We start from the raw sequence: 25,766 nt of genomic DNA, 5'->3' as shown, positions 1-25,766 counted from the left end.
AGCATGGTATGCCAATTAAATGAATTTTTGTGGGGGTCTTGTGTGAGGGAAACGTCAACTATGGGAGTCTCAGACAGAATAAGAAAAGTTTGATTTACAAAAAAGAGGTTGGTGAAACAGTTGGTTCAGGAGATGCATACTTCCAGGTAGAAGTTAGCTTATTACTTAAATGTAAGGATGTCACAGGCTTAAACACAGTACCATATGCACAACTTTTCTTAAACCTCAGTTGCTGAAAATCAGAAATCAGTTTGTACCCTTCAGGTAGATGCTCCTGTTTCTAGACTGGGTGGGGAAAAGCTCAAATCGGTTTCTGTTACTTCTCTCTCGTTCCTTTCCTTAGTTATGGAGGTGTGGCAGTTCAGTCCTTTTGACCAGACCAGGTTCCTTTCCCTCAGCCTCCCTCTCTCTCAGCAATGCCCCTCCGGAGGCGTTTTATTGTGTGCGCCAGACCCAGGGGATCCCTCCGCGCCCTTCACTGGCTGGGGATCCTTCTTTCTACCAGACACACAATCCATTCGGATATTTGCTGCCTCTTGACGCCTCTTTTGGGCCCTCCGGCATCTGCTGAACCTGTTTCGGTGCTGATTTTATAGTCTTGGATAGTCGTGGCGCTTTAAAATTCTGGTTTCAAAGTGGGGGGGGGTGTCTTGGAGGAGCGTTGCGCTCTGTCTGCCTCCTTGAGCTGGAAAAGTGCCGGTGACATTGGCCTGTTACTGGGGCAGAAGGAAGGGAGCTGCTATGCAGAATGAATGGGCGGAGGGGAGAAAAGAACCCACGGAGGAAGGGGGTCCCCCCAACCACCCCCCGATTTTCCCCTTCCAGCTGCCCTTTCCAAGGGAGGGAGCAGCTCAGCTCGCCAGCCAAGAGGGGCCCCCCAATCCTCCTGCTTGGGAGAGGGAGAGAAGGGGCGCTCGGCTGGCCAAGGGTTAAGAGGAGCGGAGCTGCCTTCCTAGAGCGGACAGGAAAGGAAGGCGAAGCTGGCCGGTCCTCCCGAGCCCCAGCCCCGCCCTCCGCAGCGCCTGCCTTGCTCGAGAGGAAGGGATCTGTCCGCTCTCCTCTGGGATCTGGTGAGGGTGCATTGGGGAGAAGGGGAGGGGGCAGAGGGGGGTCTTCCCAATCCATGCAGCGTGGGACTCCCCTATGCACGGTAAAGGGGGAAGGGCCCAGTTAAGTCCAGTCTAAGGGGATTACGGGGTGCGGCTCTCACCCTGATTTGCGGGATCCGGCCTTTGCCAGGTGACCAGCCGGACTAACCCGCTTCTGTACCGCAGCGGGACACCGCACTGAGGACCAGAGCGCGCGGCGTTCACCTTCCTGCTGCAGCGGCACCTCTTGCTCTATGGCCCTTGCATGCTTTCGAACTGCTGGCTTGGCAGGAGCTGGGAGCTCACGCCCTTCGGCTGTGTCAAACCGCCGACCTCAAGATCAGCAGCCACAAGAGGCTCCGTGGTTTAGACCACAAGGCTCCTCCAGTCTAACCCTGTGCAGAAATTTCCACTAAAATGTTGGGCGAAATGAGTAGGGGGTAGACCCAGGCCCCTCTTAAGCATATCCGGCGCAGTGGTGCAAAGATCCCTCCGGCACCCCCCCCCCCCATTTTGACCTTTTTAAAGCTGACCTTTTTTAGGAAATGCTGCTCCCACCCTCGCATGCAGCCGGACATGGGCTGGGCAGCCAGGCGCAATTGGGGGGGGGGCACGGGAGGCAGGCAGGGGTCTCCTTCGGGCAGGGACAGGCGAAGCGAGTCTGCATTGCTGCAGCAGCAGAGCAGCACACTCGCTCAGCCAGTCTCACCATCCTTGCTTGGGGAGGAACGGGCGGGGGGAGCATGACAAGCTTCGTGTGAAGGAGTGCCAAGGTGGTGGGGGCAGCGGGAGGAGGCAGGCTCCCTGCAAGGTATTGGGAGGGGCGCTGGGGGCAGCAGTTGCAGCGTGTAGCCTCGAGCGCGGGGATCATTTGAGGTAGAGTGGGGGGAGTGGGGGTAGAGTCCAGTTTATTATGTGCAGAGCTTGGGATGCAAGCACACACCACGCAGCCAAGGTGGCGTGTCTCGGAGCCAGCGGAGAGAGCTCCAGACTGCGGGGAAGCATCCGGAGCCTTCCTGCCTCCGACAGGTGCTGGAGACACACAGGCACCAAGCCCCTGCTCTGCCTCGCATATCTCCCCGCTCTCCCCTCCCCGGACACTCCGCCTGGCGCCCTCCACTGCTTGGCACCCTGGCTCGCCGCACCACTACACCCAATAGAAAAGACGTCCCTGGATAGACCCATGGATGCCACCTGGATCTCCTTGGAGAAAAGGGGGTGGGGGATAGAGATCCCATAAATAAAGTGCGGGAGCTCAGCCCGTACTCTGGCTGCTGCATTTTGGACCAGTCTCCGAGTCCTCTTCAAAGGCAGCTCCACGTTGAGTTAAGGTTACCAGATTTTTTCCAGTTACTCCGGGGACACTTTTCAACTTCAATGGATTTTGTATGGGGACTGATTTGTAAATCTGGAGACTGTCCCCAGGAAACGGGGACATCTGGTAACCTTAACGTAGAGGGCAACGCACTCAGCAAAGGAGACTTTAGTATAATTGTGGAGTTGGAAGGGACCCTGAGGGACAGTCAAAACCACGGGAATATAGCCATTTCAATTATAGCATCCCTGACGCTTTAAAAACCTCCATGCTAGGAGAGTCCACCACCTTCCGAGGAAGGGTGTTCCATTGCTGAGAATAAGGAACAGCCCCCTCCCCTTATTTTTCCTTCTGAATGTCGCTAGCATTATTTAACAGTAGTTTCTGTTTTATTTTTCTTAATAGTAGAAATGCTAAAATATGCTTCCCGCCAGTTTCCAGTCCATAAAAAAACCAGGGCCAGGATACACCTAACCACATGGGTAGGCAAACTAAGGCCCGGGGGCCAGATCCGGCCCAATCGCCTTCTCAATCCAGTCCTGGACAGTCTGGGAATCAGCATGCTTTTACATGAGTAGAATGTGTGTTTTTATTTAAAATCCATCTCTGGGTTATTTGTGGGGCTTAGGAATTTGCTCATATTTTTTAGCAAAATATAGTCCAGCCCCCAACAAGGTCTGAGGGACGGTGGACCAGCCCCCTGCTGAAAAAGCTTGCTGACCTCTGCCTAACCAGCTCCCTCCATTGCAAAACTGGGCTTTCTCCACCCTCTCCACCTTGTGTCCCCACATGCCTCTTGAAGTTGGCCTAATGCACCCAACAAAACACAAAATAAAATAATTCCAGTAAGATGTTAAAAGAAGCATCCATACTTACAACGTGCAGCAAGACAATCCCATTAAAACAGCACAGGTGGGAAACACCAAATCAGTTCATAGGAGATAATCTTTATACTGGCTAAGAGGAGAACCTTTCTCTCTCTTTTTCTGTGCTTTGAAGGCGTCATTGTTCGTTTCCTGGGTGAGGAGGGGGCGTTGCTGGACCCTGACCAGAAAGCTCTGCATACAGAAGTCATAGAGGAGAATAATAGGTGATTTGTGGGATCATGGCCTCTCTTGGTAAGGCTCCCTGTTGGATCAATGTGTTTTGAAATTCCATACATATATACGTGACGAACCTCCCAGATTTTGATGGATTTTGACAGCGTCACCTACAGCATCTGGGATTCTCGCACCTACACAATTTACCTTGAATGGAGGCTACTGACTGTTTTGTCTGCGAATATTCTTCCTCCATTTATGCTTTTTTAAACAAGGATCAGGCTGGTCTGAACTGCCCGGTCCTTTTAAAATGTAGGTTTTAGAGTGGTTAGGGAAATTGAAGTAGCTTTTATTTGTTGTTGTTGAAAGTTTTCAATAGAATTAAAAACCAACTAATCTATATAAACATAGAGAAGAAAAGAACAGTAACAAAGAGAGAAAGAAAAAACAGAAAACAGGGAAAAGAGAGTGAGAGAGAAGAAAAAATAAAATACAGTGCCCTCTACCAGGGGTAGATCTTAACCCTTATCTCACAAAAAATGGTATCAACGCTCCCAGCTCTCACCAGAGAACTTCGCTTTCTTCTCCCAACCTCCTTCCCTGGGAGATGATCCCTTCCCTGCCTCTCCCGCAGGGTCCTTCATCAGCAGTAATACAGCAGCTTTCTGTGACTATCCTCATCAAATCAGCATCAAGGACTTCAAAATACAAAATAAAACAAGGACAAAAATAGAACTAACAAAAAAAATGGAGTAAAGCTACAGTATCATTGAAAAAGGAAAATAGAAATAAAGGAAATAAATAGAGAGGACTTCCCATTCTCCCTCTGCCCATTATGTACTGTATATTCAGATGGTTCAAAGCATTGACTCCAGGATAATATCCAGCTGCATTTCAAGACAATGCCCAGCTGTTCCTCAATCTGCTAGGCGGTCTTTTCTCAATCATCAATCCCAGACACCTCAAGTTCGTTCCTTTTGCTTTCCACACAAAAAGTCCAGTTGTTATTATCACTAGCTATCAAGAAAATTCTTCCTCCAGTCCAGTATAACAAATGTTTCTTATCTGGATAATAATCAATAATTCTTTACTTATTATATGTTCATTAATTTGTACCATCTCCCGTTGGCCATGATGTCCCACCTTGATTTAGGAAGAAAAGTCCTTCCATTTCCACTTCTTTCATTTATTTTTTCTGGTTCTTCCAAATTGTTGCAAATCAATTGCAAACCAATTAATTCAGTTTCATATAATTTCCCCAAATCGGCTTTCCATTCCACGTATAATATATGTCCAAGATGAACCTCTATTGCTGTTTATTGTTCTCAGTTAATCTCTAGATAACATCCTCTAAAGGTAAAGGGACCCCTGACCATTATATCCATTCGTGACCGACTCTGGGGTTGCAGCGCTCATCTCACTTTACTGGCCGAGGGAGCCGGCGTACAGCTTCCGGGTCATGTGGCCAGCAGGACTAAGCCGCTTCTGGCAAACCAGAGCAGCGCACGGAAACGCCGTTTACCTTCCCGCCCGAGCAGTACCTATTTATCTACTTGCACTTTGACGTGCTTTCGAACTGCTAGGTTGGCAGGAGCTGGGACAGAGCAACGGGAGCTCACCCCCTCGCGGGGATTTGAACCGCCGACCTTCTGATTGGCAAGTCCTAGGCTCTGTGGTTTAACACACAGCACCGCCCAAGTCCCTAGTATTAACCAAAATCATTATACATCAGCTGCTCCTTTACATCCCTGCATACAGAAAAAGTGAACCTTAATAAGACTCACCCTGTATATATATTCAGTGACAGCTGGTGTGGTTATTACTCCATCTTCCCTTTAAACATTTGCTTGAATTTTAATAAGTTCCCTTTTTCAGAGTGCATTGTTGTCTTCCAACTTGTACCTCCGCATTTTCCTTGTTCAGATCCAGTTTTTTTGCTGCTTAACTGCAACGCTTATGTTCCTGCTCATGCTGCCCAAGGTCACTTCAGATATTCCTCCACAGGGATAAGTCTGGCTCTCAAACAGGACAATTTATCCAACAGCCCGGCCATTAGAGTCTCTGTCCCTCTCCAACACACAGCAGGCACAACCTGTCCAGTACCTCCAGGTCACCTGTTTCACCTCTATGCCAAGCTGCGTCACACTCCTCTCAACCTCTTCATGGCCTGAGTTCCTTCCATAGTAACAGAGCAGACAGCATTCTTGCTAGTCTGAAGAGTCGTAAAATGCAATTCCTGCGTTTCTCCCTCCAGAAACACCAAACAATGCACAGCGATGATTATAAACACAAATCGAATGACCAGTCAGTCAGTCCTTAGTCAGAGGAGAGCAGGCATAGTAAGACTTTTTCAAATTCCCAGTAAAACATAAAAACATCTGCCTTCCTCTTTCCTCAGCCAAAAGTCCCACATTCCCGACACTTGCTTCTTCTTTTCATTAATCAGGAGAGGGCAGGGAAAGCACAGGGGGAAATAGTGTAACATAAAACCCTTTGCCCCCCTCCTTCTCTATTCAAGTCTGCTGCAGGGGTTTTCCCATGTTAAAATTCCATTTAAATATCTTCAGAAATTCCAGTTTTCACACGACAACTGGTTAAGGCGCAGCCTGCGTTGCATATCTTGTCCAGAGAATGCTCTTAGTTTCATCCAATTAGCCAGATTGAAGGAGGAATCTTTCCACACTTCATTAAAAGGCTCTGGAGGCTGGTTCTTTGGCAGAGAACTCACTCCCAGCGCCCCCTTCATTTCTTCTTCCATGGAGGCAGTCATGGGGTCAACCAACATCTACATGCACCTTAGTCTCTCTGATTCTTCCCAGAGACGTCCGGGAGAGGTCATGCCTCATTCTCTCCCTCCCTCTGCCTGAACTTACGCACAATCCCCAGAGGGGTTCTAAAGAAGTGCCACCCTTGAATCTGGGTGTTGACCAGAAGCCTAAAAGTCCTTCCATTCCACTTCTTCCATTTTTTTCTCTCCAGACAAGTTACCAGCTGCTTGGTGGCTTTCCCCCCTGAGTTTACTTCAGTTTGAACAAAAGATCATTTCTCTCCCAGCTCTTTCTCTGCCATCACAGAATGTTTCTTAGTGTTTCTGTCCATGGCTCCATTCCTCTGCTCCAGAATAACGGTTAAGATACAACCTTGATAGAGGGCTTCTTTCTTTTTCTCTTCTTCTTCTGTTATTTGTTTGTTTCGTTTTCCATTCATTCTCTCTGTTTTATTTTTATTTAGTTTGGCTTTCATTGTATTTAATGTTGAAAAGCCCTGAAAAGAAACTTCTTATCTCAGTGTGAAAAGTGGCTCCTTCAGAGCATGTTAGGTTCATCCCAATTCATCTCCCAGTCTTCAAAGGGAGAGCGTGGTACTGGTATCTTTGCCCTGGCTGTCAAAAATCATCACATAATCTCTAGTGGCAGGGTGTCGACAGCCCAGAACTAGCCAGCCTCCCCCACCCTGGAGTCACTGCTTCTGTCAAAGACAACTGATATTAGAGATGGAACAGATTCCATGATTGGGCCAAACAAAATCCATCCCAGAAAAGAGCCAGGGTTTTGGGATCTCAGGTTCCCATAAAGATGTCTCTGAATGCCAGTCAACAAAGGCAGTGAACCCTAAAGTAAGTCCTCCCATCCTACTCCCTTCAGTTCTTCCTCTCTCACAAGCATTAATGAGCAATGTTCAATAATTGCGGGCTCCATTTCTTGTTGAGCCTCTAATTCATCTCTCTCTTTGTTGCAGGGGATGATGAATTGGAAATGGAGGACAAGGGAGACCATGACGAAATCCACACAGAGGAGAAACCAAGTAAATATTTGGAATGTGGAAAGAGCTTCAATCAAGGCTCCCATTCAACTTCCCCTCGAAGAAATCCAATTGGGAAGAAAGCCTACCAGTGCTTGGAGTGTGGGAAGAGCTTCTGTCGGAGGGGTCATCTCATTATTCATGAAAGAATTCATACTGGGGAGAAACCATATCAGTGTGAGGAATGTCAAAAGTGCTTCAGTCACAGGTCCAGCCTCACTACCCATCAACGACTTCATACAGGGGAGAAGCCTTATCAGTGCTTGGAATGTGGAAAGAGTTTCAGTCAAAAGTTCCAGCTCATTTCCCATCAACGAATTCATACACGGGAGAAACCTTTCCAATGCCTGGAATGTGGAAAGAGCTTCAGTCACAGGTCCAGTCTCGTTTTCCATCAAAGAATTCATACAGGGGAGAAACCTTTTCGATACTTGGATTGTGGAAAGAGCTTCAATCAAAGCTCCCATTCAACTTCCCATCAAAGAAATCCCATTTTGAAGAAACCCTACCAGTGCTTGGAATGTGGGAAGAGCTTCACTCGGAGCGGTCATCTCATTATCCACGAAAGAATTCATACAGGGGAGAAACCATATCAGTGTGAGGAATGTCAAAAGTGCTTCAGTCACAGGTGCAGCTTCATTTCACATCAAAGAATTCATACAGGGGAAAAACCTTATCGGTGTTCGGAATGTGGAAAGAGCTTCAGTCGGAGTGACCTACTCACAGTCCATCAAAGAATTCATACAGGCGAAAAACCTTTTCAGTGCTCGGAATGTGGAAAGAGTTTCAATCAGAGTGCAACCCTTGCTGCCCATCAAAGAATTCATAAAAAACCTTATCAGTGCTCAGAATGTGGAAAAAGCTTCAATGAGAGCACTAAACTCACTTCCCATCAGATTATTCATAGAGGGGAGAGACCATTTCAGTGCTTGGAATGTGGAAAGAGATTCACACAGAAGGCAGGTCTCACTTCCCATCAAAGAACTCACTCCTGGGAGAGCCCATATAAATGCTTGGAATGTGGAAGGAGTTTTAGTCAGGACTCCCATCTCATTTCCCACCAAATAATTCATACAATGGAGAGACCATATAAATGCTTGGAATGCGGAGAGAGTTTTAGTCAGGAGTCCTTTCTCACTTCCCATCAAAGAACTCACAGCAGGGAGAATCAGATTCCCCTTGAATCATTGAATTGTTGCATTGGATTGGATGGTGAGAGTCATCTTCTCCAACCACCTGCAATGAAGGATATTCAACAAAAGAATTCATGACAGATGGCCACCCAACCTTTGCTTTAAAACCTTCAATTCAAGAATAGTCCTGTACTTGTTTGTTCCACAGTCAAACAGTTCTTGCTGTCAGAAAGTTCTTCCTGATGTTTCATCAGATTTTCGTTACTTGTATTTTGAATGCATTGGTTTGGGTCCTCCTTACACCAGAACAGGAAGAAGCACGTTTTCTCAATCTTCTATGGCACAACCCTTTAGATATTGTAAGATGTCTTTCAGATCTCCTTCTCCATCTTCTTTTCTCCATAATAAACATCCCGGTTCCCTCAACCGTTTCTCCAAAGTCTTGGTTTCCATAGCCTTGATCCCCTTGGTCTCCCTCCTCTGCACCCATTCCAGCTTGTCAGGGATGAAGCAGATCCAGAACTCTGGCTCAAAAGGTTTGGCCGCAGAAGCTTCAAAGCCATTGTGGAGACTCAATGTGTGCAGCAAAACATTCCTGCATTGCGGGGGGTTGGAGTGGAAGACCCTTGGGGTTCCTGCCAACTGCATGATTCTATGATTCTGTGTTGATGCAGCCTAGAATAGCATTAGTTGGGTTTGGTTTTTTTGCTGCTGCATCTCACTGTTGACTCACTACAAGCTAGTGGTCTGCTAAGAGGCCTTGATCCTTTTCATATATATGTGTTGCTGATTATTCCTGTCTACTTGCAGAACCTGATATTTGTCCCTACTGAAATTCATTTATTGCATTCAAATACCACCTTTTCCTCCAAGGTGCTGCTACATGGTTCTCCCCTTCCTCTTTTAATCCTTTATTTCTGTTTCTATTTTCTGTTGTTGCTGTATTTCACCAGATCTTAACCTATTACAGTAGTTGTAAGAATGGAATCCCTTCCTCTTAATCCTGACAATAACCCTGTGAGGTTGGTCAGGATGTGAAGCAGTGCCTGGCCCCCAAGGACACCTGGTGAGCATCAGGGCCAAGTAGGAATTTGAACCCAGGTCTGCCAAGTCATACTCTGACACTCTAACCACTATACCACACTAGCTCTGTCATGAGACTGTCAGAAATTGTGCCTTTGTGCTCTTCTGCTTCACGTTTAGGCGCAGTGTTCCGGTCCTTGTACTTAAACCTTCTGTACACAGAATAATATAATAGTGTATTTCAGTGCTTTTTTTTGGGGGGGGGGGACGCAGGGTACACATACCCCTAAACATTTTGTGAATCCTTTTACTTTTGTCCATTTACTGTATTTATTTTTCCTGATTTGAACTATAAAATGGTGATTTTCTTGAGTCAAAATGAGAGCACACCTAAACCTTTTTTTAAGAAAAAAAACACTGGTGCATTTAAGGTACTGTTAGCTAGAGAGGCAGAATGGGAAAGTTTGGGCTGCTGCGTGTGAGTGTTGATTGACTGAGAGTCAGAAAGGTGGGGGGGGCTGAGTTACTACAGCCTAATAACCAGGGCTTTATTTACTTAAACCATCTATGTCCTTTCAAATGTGTTTGAGGGAAGGTGGTTATTCTTTTGTTTTGATTCATGTTTTTATTATGTCTTTTGTGTTTTTATTTTGTAATTTTATGCTGTGAAGCACTCTGATATCTTCAGGTGAAAGTCATCATACAAATGGGAAAAAATAAATAAATAAATAAATAAATAAATAGCAAACAATAAATAGAATGCTAAAATACACAACCACACTGAAAAATAGCCACATAAATAACGAGAAGATCTAAAATACAGATAGAAAAACCCGTGGCAACAACAAACCTGCTAAGCCCAAGAGTTTGTTCAGCGGCCCCAGCTTTTGTAGCTGGAGTCAGTCTGGACTCTCCCAGGCCGCATGGGAAAAGGCCTGCAGGGCAGGAGAAGGTCTTCGAGGACTCACAGCCAGGATGGTCTCTGTCCTCTTCCACGGTCTCAGCTTTTGTAGCTGGAGTCCATCTGCTCATCACCTTGGACCCGGCCCCCTCAGGCCGGTGGAGAAAGCCTGCAAGTAAACAGTTGGAGGTTGAACTCAGAAGTATAGGAACATCCTTGTAATACCTATTGTTACAATAGTATAAAGTAATGAAGAAAGAACAGAAAAAACTGGAAGATTTGAAACCATACACAATGTTAGGGTTGCCTTATTTCAAATAGTAAAAAACCATGGCCTTCCTGAAAGCTGTTGAGCATTTTTTAAAGGAAGACCCCAACACTATTGTGCTTTTTTAAGGAAACCCCCCCCCAATTTTATGACAATGCCAAAATAAGATGATTTTTTTATTAATTTACCTAAGATCCAGGAAAATCTGGACTTATGGCAGCCCTAACTTATCTACACCAAGTTATCTTGAAATTAGTGTTTATTTTTAATAAATCAGTTGTACTCCACCTCACACCTCATTCTTCGCTACGCTGGGGGTGAAGTGTTCAGGTCAGAGTTCTGGGGTGGCAGTGGGAATAAGGGGGTGTTTGGTGAAAAGCCCATCTGTGCCCCTTGAATGCAGAGGGAAGGTGGAGCAGGAGGGGGTGGGCGCAACGTGGGGAGAGAAACAACCTCTGCAGGGTACATTCTGAAGCGTTTTTCAAAGTGCTCCATAAAAAGAAACTTCTATAACATTCCTATAAGGTAGACCAGTAGCATAGGCACAGCTTTTCTTAAACTTGCTAAAATGAGCTGTTACACTTCAGATAAATGGATGTTCCTGTTTCTAGACTGGGTGGGGAAATGCTCAAATCGGTTTCTGTTACTTCTCTCTCCTTCCTTTCCTTAGTTATGGAGGTGTAGCAGTTCAATCCTTTTGACCAGCCCAGCTTCCTTCACAGCCACATACTTTTCCTCAGTCTCCCCCTCTCTCATCAATGCCCCTCCTGAGGCGTCTTATTGTGTGCGCCAGACCCAGGGGATCCCTCGGCCCCCTTCTTTCTCCCCCCCCCCGATTCAGCCCCTCTTCCTCTCTCCTTCAGCCCCCCGAGATTCTCCTCAGGCCGGAGCCACTTCTCCCTCAGACTCGGCTTCTCCTCCTCCTCCTCCCTTCCTCCCCTCTCAGCTCCAGCCTCAAAACTCCCTCAGAAAAGGCGCCTCTCATCTTCCCGCCAAAAGGGCTGGCTGGGTAGCCAATCAGAGAGAGAAGTTCCAGCCCCCTGGTGGCGTTTCTGAGGGACTGCAGCTCCAGACTCGGCCCGGGCTCGGCTGTCTGTCTGTCTGTCTCTCTCCCTCCCTCCCTTAGTTTTGCCTCCTCGCTGCTTTCTGAAACTGCGCCTTGAAAGTGGGGCTGCTCTGAGGGGGGCTGAGCTCTGTCTCCCCTCGAGCTGGAAAGGCGCCTGGGACTTATTGCTGGGGCAGAAGGAAGGGGCAGGCAGAGAGAAGAGGAGAGAAAAGAACCCAGGGAGGAAATGGCTCGTCAAATGTCGCCGTGAGATTTGTTCCAACGAGATTTTATCGTGTTCTTTCAGCAGGAGCTTTTCATGTTTCAAAAGATTTTATCAGGAGCTTATTATCTTGTGAAAACTATGATCCATGTCTCAAGCATAGAAGAGGAAAAAAGAGAAAACAACCGATTGAGGAAATGCCTTATGAATGTATGCAATGAAATGTGTTCCAACGAAAATTTGCATAGTTCTGTAAACAGTACATGCTACAAAACTCCCTTCCCCTTTAATGTAAGTTTTTCACGGGAACGTATTATCATGCAGCAAAACTATTATCCATGTCTCAAGAGTAGAATAGATTTAGGTTTCATATGGAACCCAAAATAATGGATCCAAACTAAAGGATTAAAAGGAGAAGAAAGGAGATTGCAAGGAAATACTGGGGGTCCCTCCATGGGCGTAGCAAAGAGGAGGCAGGGAAGGGCTACTGCCCCCCAAATCAGGGCGCGCTCGGAAGGCCAAGAGTTAAGAGGAGCGGAGCTGGATTCCTAGAGAGGACCGGAAATAGGATGGAAGAAGGGAAGGTCCTCCGGAGGCAAAGCCCCTCCTTCCCCGGAAGAGGGGGCTCTGGTCGCCTTTGCAGAGCTTCTCCGCTGGGTGAGTCTCCTCTCTCTTCCCCCAGAGGGTGCCGTGGGGAGAAGGGGGTCCCAGGGCTGCAGGGCAGGGTGCATGGGGGGCTCCCCCCACAACTCGCAAAGTGGGAAAGCAGAGGGTCTTCCCCTGCAGCTGCTCCCCCCGCCCCCCTTTGCTACACCCCTGCCCCCCTCCCTCTCTGCAAACCCAGGGAGGGGCGAGATCCCAGGAGGTTTACAGCTGTGGAATCTCAGAATCAGAAGTGGCATAAATAAAGGGAGCGGGCTCAGTCCATAATCTGGGTGCCGCATTTGGCGCCAGTTTCCGAGTCCTCTTCAAAGGCAGCTCCACGTAGAGGGCAATGCACTCAGCAGAGGAGACTCCTAGAATCGTAGAGTTGGAAGCGATCCTTACGGTCATCTCGCCCAACCCCGTAAAATGCAAGAATGTCAACTACAGCATCCAGGACAGTTTTAAAACCTTCAGGGAAGGAGAGTCCACCAGCCTTCACAGGGAGGCTGTTCCATTGTGGAACACCCCTTACCCTCAGATACTTAGACAGAAGCTCCTTGAATCCATTGGGTCAATTCCTGTCCTCTCAGGTTCCTCTTTTCTCACCTCCCTCAACCATTCCTCATAAGGCTTGGCTTCCAGACCCACAATCATCCTAGTCGCCTTCCTCTGAACATCTCCCAACTTCCCAATATCCTTCCTAAATTGTGGTGCCCATAACTCCAGGAGGGGTCTGCCCAAGGCAGAAGAGAGTGGTGCTATTACTTCATTGATCCGGACTCTAGACCTCTGTGGATGCAGCCTACAATCACATTAGCCTTTTTTGCTTCTGAATTAGACTGTTGACTCATGTTCAGCTTTTGGCCTACGAAAACCCCTATGTTCTCCATCTTACATTTTTGTGGCTGGTTCTTCCTGCCTAAGTGAAGAACCTTACATTTCTCCCTCTGGAAATTCCTGAGTGACACCTGTACTTTCTCTAAGGCCCATCTGTAGTTAGAAAGGCAATGTATCACCTCTTGAGAGAAGCATCATGCACTCCTGTCTCCCCACTTACCTTTGTCTCTTGCAGGTGACAGGAGATTGCCGGCAAGACCTCCTCATCCATCTTTTCTTGGTGGTGGAGCAGTGACTGTGGAAGCAGCTCAGGTAGGGGGAAGGAGCCTTGTGGGGGAAGAGGCAGGGGGTGGGGTGCGGCAGCCACAATTCCTCTGGAGTCAAACGAATCTCTCGCTTCTTTCTCTTGGCATTTGTCAAAACTGCCCTTAACAAAGACTGAAAATGTTATTGAAGAATGTTCATGTGCTGAGAATGAGGAACATCCACTTCATCTTAATTCTCCTTCTGAATGTCCTTATCAGTAGTCGCAGTTTTATTTGTCTATTTATCATGAATACTAAAACACACTTCTCATCAGTTTTGTTGTTGTAGTTTAGGCCTTTAGTCGTGTCTGACTCTTCGTGAACCAGAGCACGATGGGCACTCCTGTCTTCCACTGCTGCTCATCAGTTTACAAACCATAAAGAGCAGTAGCCATGATTCACCTAACCAGCCCCATCTGTTGCAGAATGGGACTTTCCTCACTCTCCCTTCTTTGTGCCCCATGTGCCCTTGGGGTTTTCTTAATGCACACAGGAAAACACACATAAAAATAATTCCATTAAAACATTAAAAGAAGCATCCATACTTAAATTGTGCAGCAAAACAATCCCATGAAGACGACGCAGAAAACAACAAAACAATTCGTAGTAGATAATTGTTATACTGGCTAAGAAGAGGACCTTTCTCTCTCTCTCTTTTTTTTAAAGAGGTCACTGTCCTCTGAAGACATCGCTGTTCGTTTCACGGGTGAGCAGTGGGCATTGCTGGATCCTGACCAGAGATCAGAAGTCATAGAGGAGAATTGTGGAATCATGGCCTCTCTTGGTAACCTTGACACAGGGCTTTATATTTTCGTTTGCTTCTTCTTCTTCTTCATCTTTTATTTATCCAATTTACTTTCTTTTTCTATTTATCCTCTATGTTTCATTTTTATTTAGTTTGCCTTTCATTGTATCCTAAATGGAACACTTTTAGTAAAAATTGATATTGAAACCCTGAAAACAAACTTCTTATCTCAGTATGAAAAGCAGCTCCTTCAGAGCATGTGAGGTTCACCCCCAGTTCATCTCCCTGTCTTCAAAGGCAGAGTGTGATACTGCTATCTTTGCCCTGGCTATCATAAACCATCACATAAGAATCTCTGCTGGCAGAGCGGCAACAGCCAAGAACTAGCCAGCCTCCCCCACCCTGGAAGTCACTGCTTCTGTCCCTTTTGCTTCACCAAAGAGATGACTGACATTAGAGATGGAGCAGATTTGGTGATTGGGCCAAACAAAATCCATCCCAAAATCCATGCCAGAAAAGAGCCAGGCTTTTGGAATATCAGGTTCCCATAAAGATGTCCCCGAAAGCCAGTCAACCAATTCAGTGAACCCTAAAGTAAGTCCTCCCATCTATCTCCCTTCTGTTCTTCCTCTCTCACAAGCGTTAAGGACCATTGTTCAATAATTGGGGGGGGGGCTCCATTTCTTGCTGAGGCTGTAATCCATTTCTCATTTCTCTGCAGCTGGTGATGAATTGGAAATGAAGAACATGGGAGACCATGATGAAATTCACACAGGGGAGAAACGATATAAAAATTTGGAATGTGGAAAGAGCAGTCAAAGTTCCCATTCAACTTCCCATCAAAGAAATCCCATTGGGAAGAAACCTTATCAGTGCTTGGAATGTGGGAAGAGCTTTGGTTGGAGGGCTCATCTCACTGTCCATGAGAGAATTCATACAGGGGAGAAACCATACAAGTGTGTGCAGTGTGGAAAGAGCTTCAGTCAGCGGGCCAATCTCACTACCCATCAACGACTTCATACAGGGGAGAAACCTTACCAGTGCTTGGAATGTGGAAAGAGCTTCAATGAAAAGGCCAAGCTCACTTCCCACCAAATAATTCATACAGGGGATAATCCTTATCATTGCTTGGAATGTGGAAAGAGCTTCTCTCGGAGTGACTCTTTCACTTTCCATCAAAGAATTCATACAGGGGAGAAACCCTATCAGTGCTTGGAATGTGGAAGGAGATTCAGTCAGAAGGGAAGTCTCAATTCCCATGAAAGAACTCATAGCTGGGAGAGTCCACATAAATGCTTGGAATGTGGAAGGACTTTTAGTCAGGACTCCCATCTCATTTCCCACCAAATAATTCATACAATGGAGAGACCATATAAATGCTTGGAATGTGGAAAGAGTTTTAGTCAGGAGTCCTTTCTCACTTCCCATCAAAAAACTCACAGCAGGGAGAATCAGATTCCCCAAGAATCATTGGATTGTTGCATTGGATTGGACGGTGAGAGTCATCTTCTCCAACCCCCTGCAATGAAGGATATTCAACAAAAAAAATCATGACAGATGGCCATCAAATCTTTGCTTAAAATCCTTCAATTCAAGAAGAGTCCACCACCACCTGAACTTATTGTTTCCACAAGCAAACAGTTCTTGCTGTCGGAAATTATTCCCGATGTTTACTCAAAATCTCCTTTCTTCAATACACAGGAGCAGGAGAAAGCAAGCTTGCTCCCTCTTCCATGGCACAGCTCTTTAGATATTGGAAGATGTCTATAACATCTCCTTCTCCATCTCCTTTTCTCCATAATAAACATCCCCCACTCCAATCAACCGTTCCTCATAAGGCTTGGTTTCAAGACCCTTGATCACCTTGGCCGCCCTCTGCAGCCTTAACTTTTGTAGCTGGAGTCTCTCTTTCCATCCATCTTACTTGGCCCTTCTCTCCTAGCCATGTGGAAATAGGCCTGCAAGGCATGGAGATGGTCTTCCAGGACTCGCAGCCAAGGTGGTTTCTGGCCTCTTCAGGAGAGGCAGTTGGAGGTCGGAGTGGGGTGGGAGAGCGGTGGGAGTTGTGAAGGAGGGTTGGTTAGGTCAGTAGAAGAGGAACAGCATAATAAAGCCTCCTTTTACAGTTTTAATAAAATAAAAGTATCAGGCATATCTGAAAGCACATGCTTATGTACACAAAGTTACCTTCAACTTCCATTTTTATTTTTTAATAAAACGGTTATACTGCACCAGAGACGTCATTCCTTGCTATGTTGGGGGAGAAGTGTTCAGATAGGATTTCTCTGGGTTGGCACCGGGAATCAAGGGGGTGTTTGGTGAAAGGCCCCGTGAATAAAAGTGGGAAGGTGGTGCAGGGAGGTGTGGGCACTGCCAGAGCACCTCTGAGTGATGGCAAAGGGGGCATAACGTGGGGAGATAAACTAAACTTCTTCATGGGACATTCCAAAGTGTTAAAAGCGCTTCATAAAAACAAACTCTGAGCAGTATCATTTGTCCAGTACTGCAGTATGCTAAAGAAAATGGATGGAGAGTGGAGAAGGGTGTGAACCGGGACTTTCTTCCTTGCCCCCCACCAAAGAGTCTGATTTTTTTCTGTCTATTGACACCTGTTTGGTGCTGAACTGTGTTAGGTGCTGATTTTTTAGCCTTTGATCATTGTTGCTTTCTTAAACTGGCTTTAAAGTGGGGCTGTTCTGGAGGGGGCACTGAGCTATGTCTGCCGCCTTAAGCTGGAAAGGTGCCTGTGACTTTGCCCTCACTGCTGGGGCAGAAGGAAGGGAGTTGCCGTGAGGGATGGGTAGTCAGAAGAAGAGAGAAAGCAACCCATGGAGGAGATGGCTTTTTAATTGCTGCGATGAGATTTGCTCCATCAAAATTAAATCTTGTTCTTTCAGAAGGAGCTTTTCCTGTTGTTCCCTTGTCCATTAATTTAACTTTTCCCTAAGCGCTGATTATCTTGCAAAACTATAGACCAAGTCTCAAAAATAGAAGGGATTGAGGTTTCATCTGGGGCTCTCTTGATGATCCAAAATAATGGATACAGGTTAATGATGATAATGATAATAATCTGGCTGGATTTTCCCAGCCACTCTTGGTGGCTCCCAACAGAATATTAAAAACATGATAAAACATCAAATATTAAAAACCTCCTGATACAGGGCTGCCTTCAGATGCTTTCTAAAAGTTTGGTAGTTATTTTTCTCTTTTACATCTGACAGGAGGGTGTTCCACAGGGCGGGCGCCACCACCGAGAAGGCCCTCTGCCGGGTTCCCTGTAGCTGGGCTTCTCGCAGGGAGGAAGCCGCCAGAGGGCCCTCAGTGTCGGGCAGAACTATGGAGGTGGAGACGCAGTTTGCAAGGAAATACTACTGGGGGTCCCTCCATGGGCGTAGCAAAGAGGAGGCAGGGAGGGGCCACTGCCCCCCAAATCAGTAACAATCCATATAAATCCATAGCCAACTGAGGTTCTTCCCCCGCCCCCCAAATCCTGTCTACGCCCTTGGCTCCTTCGGAAGCTGAGGTTTCCGAGCTCGGAGAGCCCCCTGTCGTGGCTGCTTCTGCTGAGATTCCCCAGGCTGGGGCTCCCCGCTTCTGGCAGAGCCCTTTCCCCAGCCAGCTGCTCCTCCTGCTTCTCACGCCAGCCAAGAGGGTCCCCCAAATACCCTCTCTGGGGGTGCGCTCGGCAGGCCAAGAGTTAAGAGGAGCGGAGCTGGATTCCTAGAGGGGACCGGAAATAAAATCAAAGGAGGGAGGGACCTCCGGAGGCAAAGCCCCACCCTTCCCGGAAGAGGGGGCTCTGGTCGCCTTTGCAGAGCTTCTACGCTGGGTGAGTCTCCTCTCTCTCCCCCCAGAGGGTGCCGTGGGGAGAAGGGGGTCCCAGGGTTGCCGGGCAGGGTGCATGGGGGGCCCCCCCGCGAAGTGGGGAAGCAGAGGGTCCTCCCCTGCAGCTGCTCCCCCCGCCCCCCTTGGCTACACCCCTGCCCCCCTCCCTCTCTGCAAACCCAGGGAGGGGCGAGATCCCAGGAGGTTTGCAGCTGTGGAATCTCAGAATCGGAGACTTGGAAGGTGTTACCGGAAAAATCCGAGGGCTCCCTTGGACAAAAAGTACAGACACCAACCAAAGTAAATTGGAGGCTTGGCCTTTATTGTACTGTTGCAGCAGGGTGTTCCCCTCACTCGCAGGAGAGAGGAAAGACCCAGAACAATGGTGTGCAAGACCTTATAAAAACTTTTGAAATTCCCCTCCTCTAGGTCAAGCCCACCCCCAGAAACATCATGCATACATTACAGAAAGGAGGGGTTGAGGGAGGAGTTGTGGTGGTAACCTGAGTGTCCTGTCACCTGGCTGGTTCCCCCTTTCCCCCTCCCCAGGAGTACTTTCCAGGTGACAAAGGGGAGATTGCAGTTTCCTGCCCCCTGAGGGGAAATCCAATCACTGTTCTTTTGTTATAGTCCCTGTTGAATCCACTCGTGTATGCAGTCTGTTGTGATTTTTGATTGTCTTCTGTCTGGGACCATCAGGGTTGGCATAGCAACTGGGCAGGGCTCCTGTAGATGTGTTGCTATGCTCAAGGGATTATGGTGGCCTGTATCAAACCTTCCCCATTTTGTAGTCCTTCCTTCATGGAGTAAAATAAAAGTGGAACAGTGCAAATCTGATGTATGATTGATTTTCTATGAATTTATAACAGAAGTGTAGAGTGTGAGTGTGTGTGAAGTCTGTACGAACTGAATGATGGGGGGGGGGGGGTTTCCTGCTACAAAGGGAACCACGAGGGGCCTTGAGTCCAATGCAAGAATCTGTGCAATGCAAGAATCTCCACTAAAATGCTGGGCAACATGGAGAAAAAGCGGGGGAGGGGCGTGTGCGCGTAGAAGTGGCATAAATAAAGGGAGGGGGCTCAGTCCATAATCTGGTGCAGCATTTGGCACCAGTTTCCGAGTCCTCTTCAAAGGCAGCTCCACGTAGAGGGCAATGCACTCAGCAGAGGAGACTCCTAGAATCGTAGAGTTGGGAGGGATCCTTACGGTCATCTAGCCCAACCCCGTAAAATGCAAGAATGTCAACTTCCCAGGAATCCGTTCCATTGTCAAACAGCTCTTCCCCTTAGATGTTTAGACAGAAACTCCTTGAATCCATTGGGTCAATTCCCGTCCTCTCAGGTTCCTCTTTTCTCATCTCCCTCAACCATTCCTCATAAGGCTTGGCTTCCACACCCTTGATCACCCTGGTCGCCCTCCTCTGCACACTTCCCAGCTTCCCAATATCCTTCCAAAATTGTGCTGCCCATAACTCCAGGTGGGGTCTGCCCAGGGCAGAAGAGAGTGGTGCTGTTAATTCCTTTGATCTGGCTGCAGCCTAGCATTGCATTAGCCTTTTTTGCTGCTGCATCACACTGTTGACTCATGTTCAGCTTGTGGTCTACTAATACTCCTACATTCTCCATCTTACACCTGTGGAGCTGGTTCTTCCTGCCTAGGCGAAGAATCTAACATTTGTCCTTCTGGAAATCCCTGAGTGACATCTGTACTTTCTCTAAGGCCCATCTGTAGTTGGAAAGGCAGTGCATCACCTCTTGAGAGAAGCATCATGCACTCCTGTCTCCCCACTTACCTTTGTCTCTTGCAGGGGACAGAAGGTTGCCAGTAAGACCTCCTCATCCATCTTTTCTTGGTGGTGGAGAGGAAGCAGCGACCGTGGAACCAGCTCAGGTAGGGGGAAGGAGCCTTGTGGGGGGAAAGGCGGAGGGGTGGGGCAGCCAGGGGGCCTCTGGAGTCCCAGGAATCTCTCGCCTCTTCCTCTTGGCTTCTGTCAAAACTGCCCTTAACAAAGAATGACAACATTACTCAAGAAGGTTGATGTGCTGAGAATAAGGAACATCCACCTCACCTTAATTCTCCTTCTGAATGTCCCTATCACTAGTTGCAGTTTTATTTGTCTACTAAAATACACTTCTCACCAGTTCACAAACCATAAAGAGCAGTAGCCATGATTCACCTAACCAGCCCCATCTGTTGCAGAGTGGGACTTTCCTCACTCTCCCTTCTTTGTGCCCCATGTACCCTTGGAGCTTTCTTAATGCACACAGCAAAAGACATAAAAATTATTCCATTAAGATGTTAAAAGAAGCATCCATACTTAAATTGTGCAGCAAAACAATCCCATGAAGACAACGCAGAACACAACAAAACAATTTGTACACTTCTTTGAAGTCTCTCAGCCCCACTCACCTCACAGAGTGTTTGTTGTGGGGGAGGAAGGGAAAGGAGAATGTTAGCCGCTTTGAGACTCCTTAAAGGGAGTGAAAGGCGGGATATCAAATCCAAACTCTTCTTCTTCTCTTCTTTGTAGTAGATAATCATTATACTGGCTAAGAGGAGGACCTTTCGCTCTCTCTTTTTAAAGAGTTCACTGTCCTCTGAAGACATCGCTGTTCGTTTTACGGGTGAGCAGTGGGCATTGCTGGATCCTGACCAGAGAACAGAAGTCATAGAGGAGAATTGTGGAATCATGGCCTCTCTTGGTAACCTTGACACAGGGCGTTATATTTTCCTTTTCTTATGCTGCTGCTTCTTCATCATCATCTTTTATTTATCCAGTTTACTTTCTTTTTCTATATATCCTCTGTGTTTCATTTTCATTTAGTTTGCCTTTCATTGTATCCTAAATGGAACACTTTTAGTAAACATTGATATTGAAACCCCTGAAAACAAACTTATTATCTTAGTATGAAAAGCGGCTCCTTCAGAGCATGTGAGGTTCACCCCAATTCATCTCCAAATTTTCAAAGGCAGAGTGTGATACCGGTATCTTTGCCCTGGCTATCATAAATCATCACATAAGAATCTCTGCTGGCAGAGCGGCAACAGCCAAGAACTAGCCAGCCTCCCCCACCCTGGAAGTCACTGCTTCTGTCCTTTTTTGCTTCACCAAAGAGATGACTGACATTAGAGATGGAACAGATTTGGTGATTGGGCCAAACAAAATCCATTCAAGAAAAGAGCCAGGCTTTTGGAATCTCAGGTTCCCATATCCCTGAATGCCAGTAAACAAAGCCAGTGAACCCTGAAGACCTCTCATCTATCTCCTTTCTATTCTTCCTCTCTCACAAGCATTAATGAGCATTGTTCAATAATTAGGGTTCTCCATTTCTTGCTGAGGCTCTAATCCATTTCACTTTTCTCTGCAGGCGATGATGAATTGGAAATGAAGATCAAGGGAGAGCATGATGAGATTCACATAGGGGAGAAACCAAATGAATATATGGAATGTGGGAAGAACTTTAGTCAAATCTCCCATTCAGCTTCCCATCAAAGAAATCCAACTGGGAAGAAAACCTATCAGTGCTGGAAATGTGGAAAAAGCTTCAGTCGGAGGGGTCATCTCATTATCCATGAAAGGATCCATACAGGGGAGAAACCATATCAGTGTGTGGAATGTGGAAAAAGCTTCAGTCACAGGTCCAGCCTTACTTCCCATCAACGAATTCACACAGGGGAGAAACCTTTTCCATGCTTCGAATGTGGAAAAAGCTTCACTCGGAGCGACTCTTTCATTTCCCATCAAAGAATTCATACAGGGGAAAAGCCTTTTCGGTGCTTGGAATGTGGAAAGAGCTTCAGTGAGAAGTCCAATCTCATTTCCCATCAAAGAATTCATTCAAAAGAAAAATCATTTCAGTGCTTAGAGTGTGGAAAGAGTTTTAATGTAAGAGCCAGTCTCACTTTCCATCAAAGAAATCATACAGGGGAGAAACCTTATCAGTGTGTTGAATGTGGAAAGAGATTCACTCAGAAAAAATGTCTCACTTCCCATGAAAGAATTCATACAGGGGAGAAACCGTATCAGTGCTTAGACTGTGGAAAGAGATTCACATGGAGCAACTCTCTCACTTCCCATCAAAGAATTCATACAGGGGAGAAACCATTTCAGTGTGAGGAATGTGGGAAAAGCTTCGGTAAGAAGGGTGATCTCACTTCCCATCAAAGAATTCATACTGGAGAGAAACCATTTCAGTGTGAGGAATGTGGCAAGTGCTTTGCTCGTAAGGAATGTCTCACTTCCCATGAAAGAACTCACTCCTGGGAGAGCCCTTATAAATGCTTGGAATGTGGAAGGAGTTTTAGTCAGGACTCCTATCTCATTTCCCATCAAATAATTCATACAATGGAGAGACCATATAAATGCTTGGAATGTGGAAAGAATTTTAGTCAGTATTCCTACCTCACTTCCCATCAAAGAACTCATAGCGGGGAGAATCACAGTGTCCCAGAATCATTGAATTGTTGCATTGGATTGGATGGTGAGAGTCGTCTTCTCCAGACCCCTGCAATGCAGGATATTCAACAAAAGAATTCATGACAGATGTTCATCCAACCTTTGCTTAAAATCCTTCAATTCAAGAAGAGTCCTGTATTTGTTTGTTCCACAGTCAAACAGTTCTTGCTGTCAGAAAGTTCTGCCTGATGTTTAGTCAGATTTTCCTTTCTTGTAACTTGAATGGATTTGTTTGGGTCCTTCCACTGGAGCAGGAGAAAGCAAGCTTGCTCCCTCTTCCATGGCACAGCTCTTTAGATATTGGAAGACGGCTTTCAGATCTCCTTCTCAATCTTCTCTTCTCCATCTCCATCCCCATCTCCCTCAACTGTTCCTCATTAGGCTTGGTGCACCCATTCCAACTTATCAGGGTTGAAGCTCATTCAGAATCTGGCACAAAAGGTTTGGCCCCAGAGACATCAACACCATTGTGGAGATGCAAAGGAAGCAGCTTGCAAAAGGGATGGAGGTAATCCAAAATGCATCATCCGTAGTGAAGTGCATAAACAGTGTTACTGAGAGGAAGCTGAAGCCTCCTTTCCCGCCATGTTTGCAACATATCTTTCCTGCATTTCAAGGGGTTTCACTAAAGGACCCTCTGTGCTCCTTCCAACTCTACAGCGCTCATGATTCTCTTATCCTGTCTTGATGCAGCTTAGAATAGCATTAGCCTTTCTTGGTTGGTGCTTCACTCTGTTGACATAAGAGCCCTGGATGCTTTTTATGTGTCCTACTGGCTAGCTAGTTGTCCCTCATCTTATATTTGTGCAGCTGGTTGTGCCTGCCTAAATGCACATCCTGACATTTGTCCTTATCGGAATTCATTATTTGCATTCCTATAACACCCTTTCCTTGAAGGTGGGGTACAGTTCTCCCCCTCCTCATCTAATGCTGACAATAATTATACCACGTTTTCCTCCAAGGTGGTGTTACATGGTTCTCCACATTTTCATTTAAGGCTGACAATAACCCTGTGAAGTAGACTAGGCTCTGAAGCAGCGCCTGGCCTCCAAGGTCGCCCAGTTACCTTTATGGCCGAGTGGTGATTTGAACCCAGGTCTCTCAGGTCACAGTCCGGCACATAACCACTATATCACACTATCTCCGTTTTGAAACTCAGAAAGTGTGCATGCATGTGCCTCTGCTTAACATTAAGTGCAATATTCTGGTCTTTATATTCAAAGTTTTATGCACATGTACCAAAACAATTGTGGTGAGGAAAGTATAATCGTAGATTTAAGATGTTAGCTAGGGAGCGGGAGAGAGTGAGTGTTGATTGGCTGAGAGTTGGAAACGGGTTGGAGTAATTCAACAATATATGTGATCGTAAATTGTTTTGGCAAGGTAGAGTTATTGGTTTGCTTTGTTCTCGTTCTAATTTTTATTATGCATTTTGTATTTCTTTTTGTGTTTTTATGCCATGAATTGCCCTGAGATCTTCGGATGAAATGTGGTATAAAATATAATTAACAAACAAACAAATACAATTAAAATAGTCATATTCAAAGTTAGTACCTTCTGGACCTCCTGGTTTTCCAGTCATTATAGACTCTGTACTTTTCAGCAGCCTCAGCTTTTGTAGCTAGAGACAGACTGGACTCTCCTAGGCCACATGGGAAAAGGCCTGCAAGGCAGGAGAAGGTCTTCCGGGACTCACAGCCAAGATGGCCTCTGGCCTCTTCAGTAAAAGTCAGAAGTTGAACTCTGTACTATAGGAACAGCCTTCCAATACCCATTGTTACAGTGCAAATAAAGAGACAAAAGGAAAGAAAACTGAAGATTTAAACCATACAACTATGAAGAAGAATTTGGACTTGATAACCCACTTCATCACTACCCGAAGGAGTCTCAAAGCGGCTAACATTCTCCTTTCCCTTCCTCCCCCACAACAAACACTCTGTGAGGTGAGTGAGGCTGAGAGACTTCAGAGAAGTGTGACTGGCCCAAGGTCACCCAGCAGCTGTATGTGGGGGAGCGGAGACGCGAACCCGGTTCCCCAGATTACGTGACTACCGCTCTTAAGCACTACACCACACTGGCTCCCTATTGTACACTGTTACCTTGAACTTCTCGTTTATTTTTAAATAAATCAGTTGTACTCCACCTCACACCTCATTCTTCGCTACGCTGGGGGTGAAGTGTTCAGGTCAGAGTTGGGGTGGCTGTGGGAATAAGGGGGGGGGGGTGAAAGGCCCAGCTGTGCCCCTTGAATGCAAAGGGAAGGTGGAGCAGGAGGAGGTGGGCGAAACGTGGGAGAGAAACAACCTCCGCAGGGTACATTCTGAAGCGTTTTTCAAAGCACTCCGTAAAAACAAACATTTATAACATTCCTGTAAGGTAGACCAGTAGCATAGGCACAGCTTTTCTGAAACTTGCTAAAATGAGCTGTTACACTTCAGATAAATGGATGTTCCTTTTTCTAGATGAGGTGGGGAAATGCTCAAATCGGTTTCTGTTACTTTTCTCTCGTTCCTTTCCTTAGTTATGGAGGTGTAGCAGTTCAATCCTTTTGACCAGCCCAGGTTCCTTTCCCTCAGCCTCCCTCTCTCAGCAATGCCCCTCCTGAGGCGTTTTATTGTGTGCGCCGGACCCAGGGGATCCCTCGGCCCCCTTCTTTCTCTCAGACCCCCAGAGCCTGTCTCCCCTCAGACTCAGCCCCCCTTCCTCTCTCCTCCTTCTGGCCCCCGAGATTCTCCTCAGGCCGGAGCCACTTCTCCCTCAGACTCAGCCTCTCCTCCTCCTCCCTTCCTCCCATCTCAGCTCCAGCCTCAAAACTCCCTCAGAAAAGGCGCCTCTCATCTTCCCGCCAAAAGGGCTGGCTCCGACCCCTTTCTTTCTGTCTGTCTGTCTGTCTGTCTGTCCGGGTAGCCAATCAGAGAGAGGCCCTCGCTCACTGGTGACGTTTCTGAGGGACTGCAGCTCCAGACTGCCGGGCTCAGCTGTCTGTCAAATCCAGCCCATAAGTGGGTCTCCTGCCTGTGTGCCTGAAAAAGGAGTGTGGGGCCCACACAAGGATATGAGGGGAAAGACGAGTAAGAAAAAGGGAAGTAATGGGGCCGGCAAGGGTGCCATTTCAG

At 46.8% G+C, this 25,766-nt stretch overlaps 2 protein-coding genes and 1 long non-coding RNA gene across 8 annotated transcripts in view; 2 read left to right on the top strand and 1 right to left on the bottom strand.

Moving 5' to 3' along the window:
- LOC310663007 (uncharacterized protein) overlaps positions 1-8,803 on the top strand; it is a 54,584-nt gene extending 45,781 nt beyond the window's left edge. Inside the window, exon 3 of the mRNA XM_083410511.1 lies at positions 7,182-8,803. Coding sequence (XP_083266637.1) covers positions 7,182-8,515 — 1,334 coding nt within the window. The 3' untranslated portion in view covers positions 8,516-8,803. The remainder of the gene's footprint in view (positions 1-7,181) is intronic.
- LOC310663284 lies at positions 3,257-6,853 on the bottom strand. Its single transcript, XR_014504473.1, has 2 exons — positions 4,587-6,853; positions 3,257-3,461 (listed from the first exon to the last, which is right to left on the bottom strand). It is a non-coding gene; the product is annotated as an uncharacterized lncRNA (long non-coding RNA).
- A 3,353-nt stretch (positions 8,804-12,156) lies between the features above and the next one.
- Positions 12,157-24,792, top strand: LOC310662993 (uncharacterized protein). Of its 6 annotated transcripts, none has more exons than XM_083410453.1 (4): positions 12,392-12,494; positions 20,002-20,084; positions 20,779-20,896; positions 21,563-24,792. In XM_083410453.1, exons 1-4 carry the CDS (start codon positions 12,407-12,409, stop codon positions 22,732-22,734), a joined length of 1,461 nt encoding a protein of 486 aa, XP_083266579.1. In that variant the 5' UTR covers positions 12,392-12,406; the 3' UTR covers positions 22,735-24,792. The 6 variants fall into 6 exon arrangements, with proteins under 6 accessions (XP_083266580.1, XP_083266579.1, XP_083266584.1 ...); XM_083410458.1 differs by lacking the exons at positions 20,002-20,084; positions 20,779-20,896; positions 21,563-24,792 and adding exons at positions 13,555-13,631; positions 14,291-14,408; positions 15,091-16,600; XM_083410455.1 differs by lacking the exon at positions 12,392-12,494 and adding an exon at positions 17,590-18,437 and having other exon boundaries at positions 19,138-20,084.
- Positions 24,793-25,766: the final 974 nt, after the last annotated feature.

This window comes from Podarcis tiliguerta (assembly GCF_965153285.1).
Source record: "Podarcis tiliguerta genome assembly, chromosome: 13".
NCBI lineage: Eukaryota > Metazoa > Chordata > Lepidosauria > Squamata > Lacertidae > Podarcis > Podarcis tiliguerta.
Note: the sequence above shows the minus strand (reverse complement) of the source record. Positions and strands in the feature narration are given on the sequence as shown.

What these genes read in the sequence shown, in the direction of transcription:
- LOC310662993 (XM_083410453.1), top strand. Translation starts at nt 12,407, where the DNA reads ATGGAAGAAGGGAAGGTCCTCCGGAGGCAAAGCCCCTCCTTCCCCGGA. An exon ending in CGACCGTGGAACCAGCTCAG is followed by an intron (nt 20,085 to 20,778) that starts GTAGGGGGAAGG and finishes CTCTTTTTAAAG; the next exon opens with AGTTCACTGTCCTCTGAAGA. An exon ending in TGGAATCATGGCCTCTCTTG is followed by an intron (nt 20,897 to 21,562) that starts GTAACCTTGACA and finishes TTTTCTCTGCAG; the next exon opens with GCGATGATGAATTGGAAATG.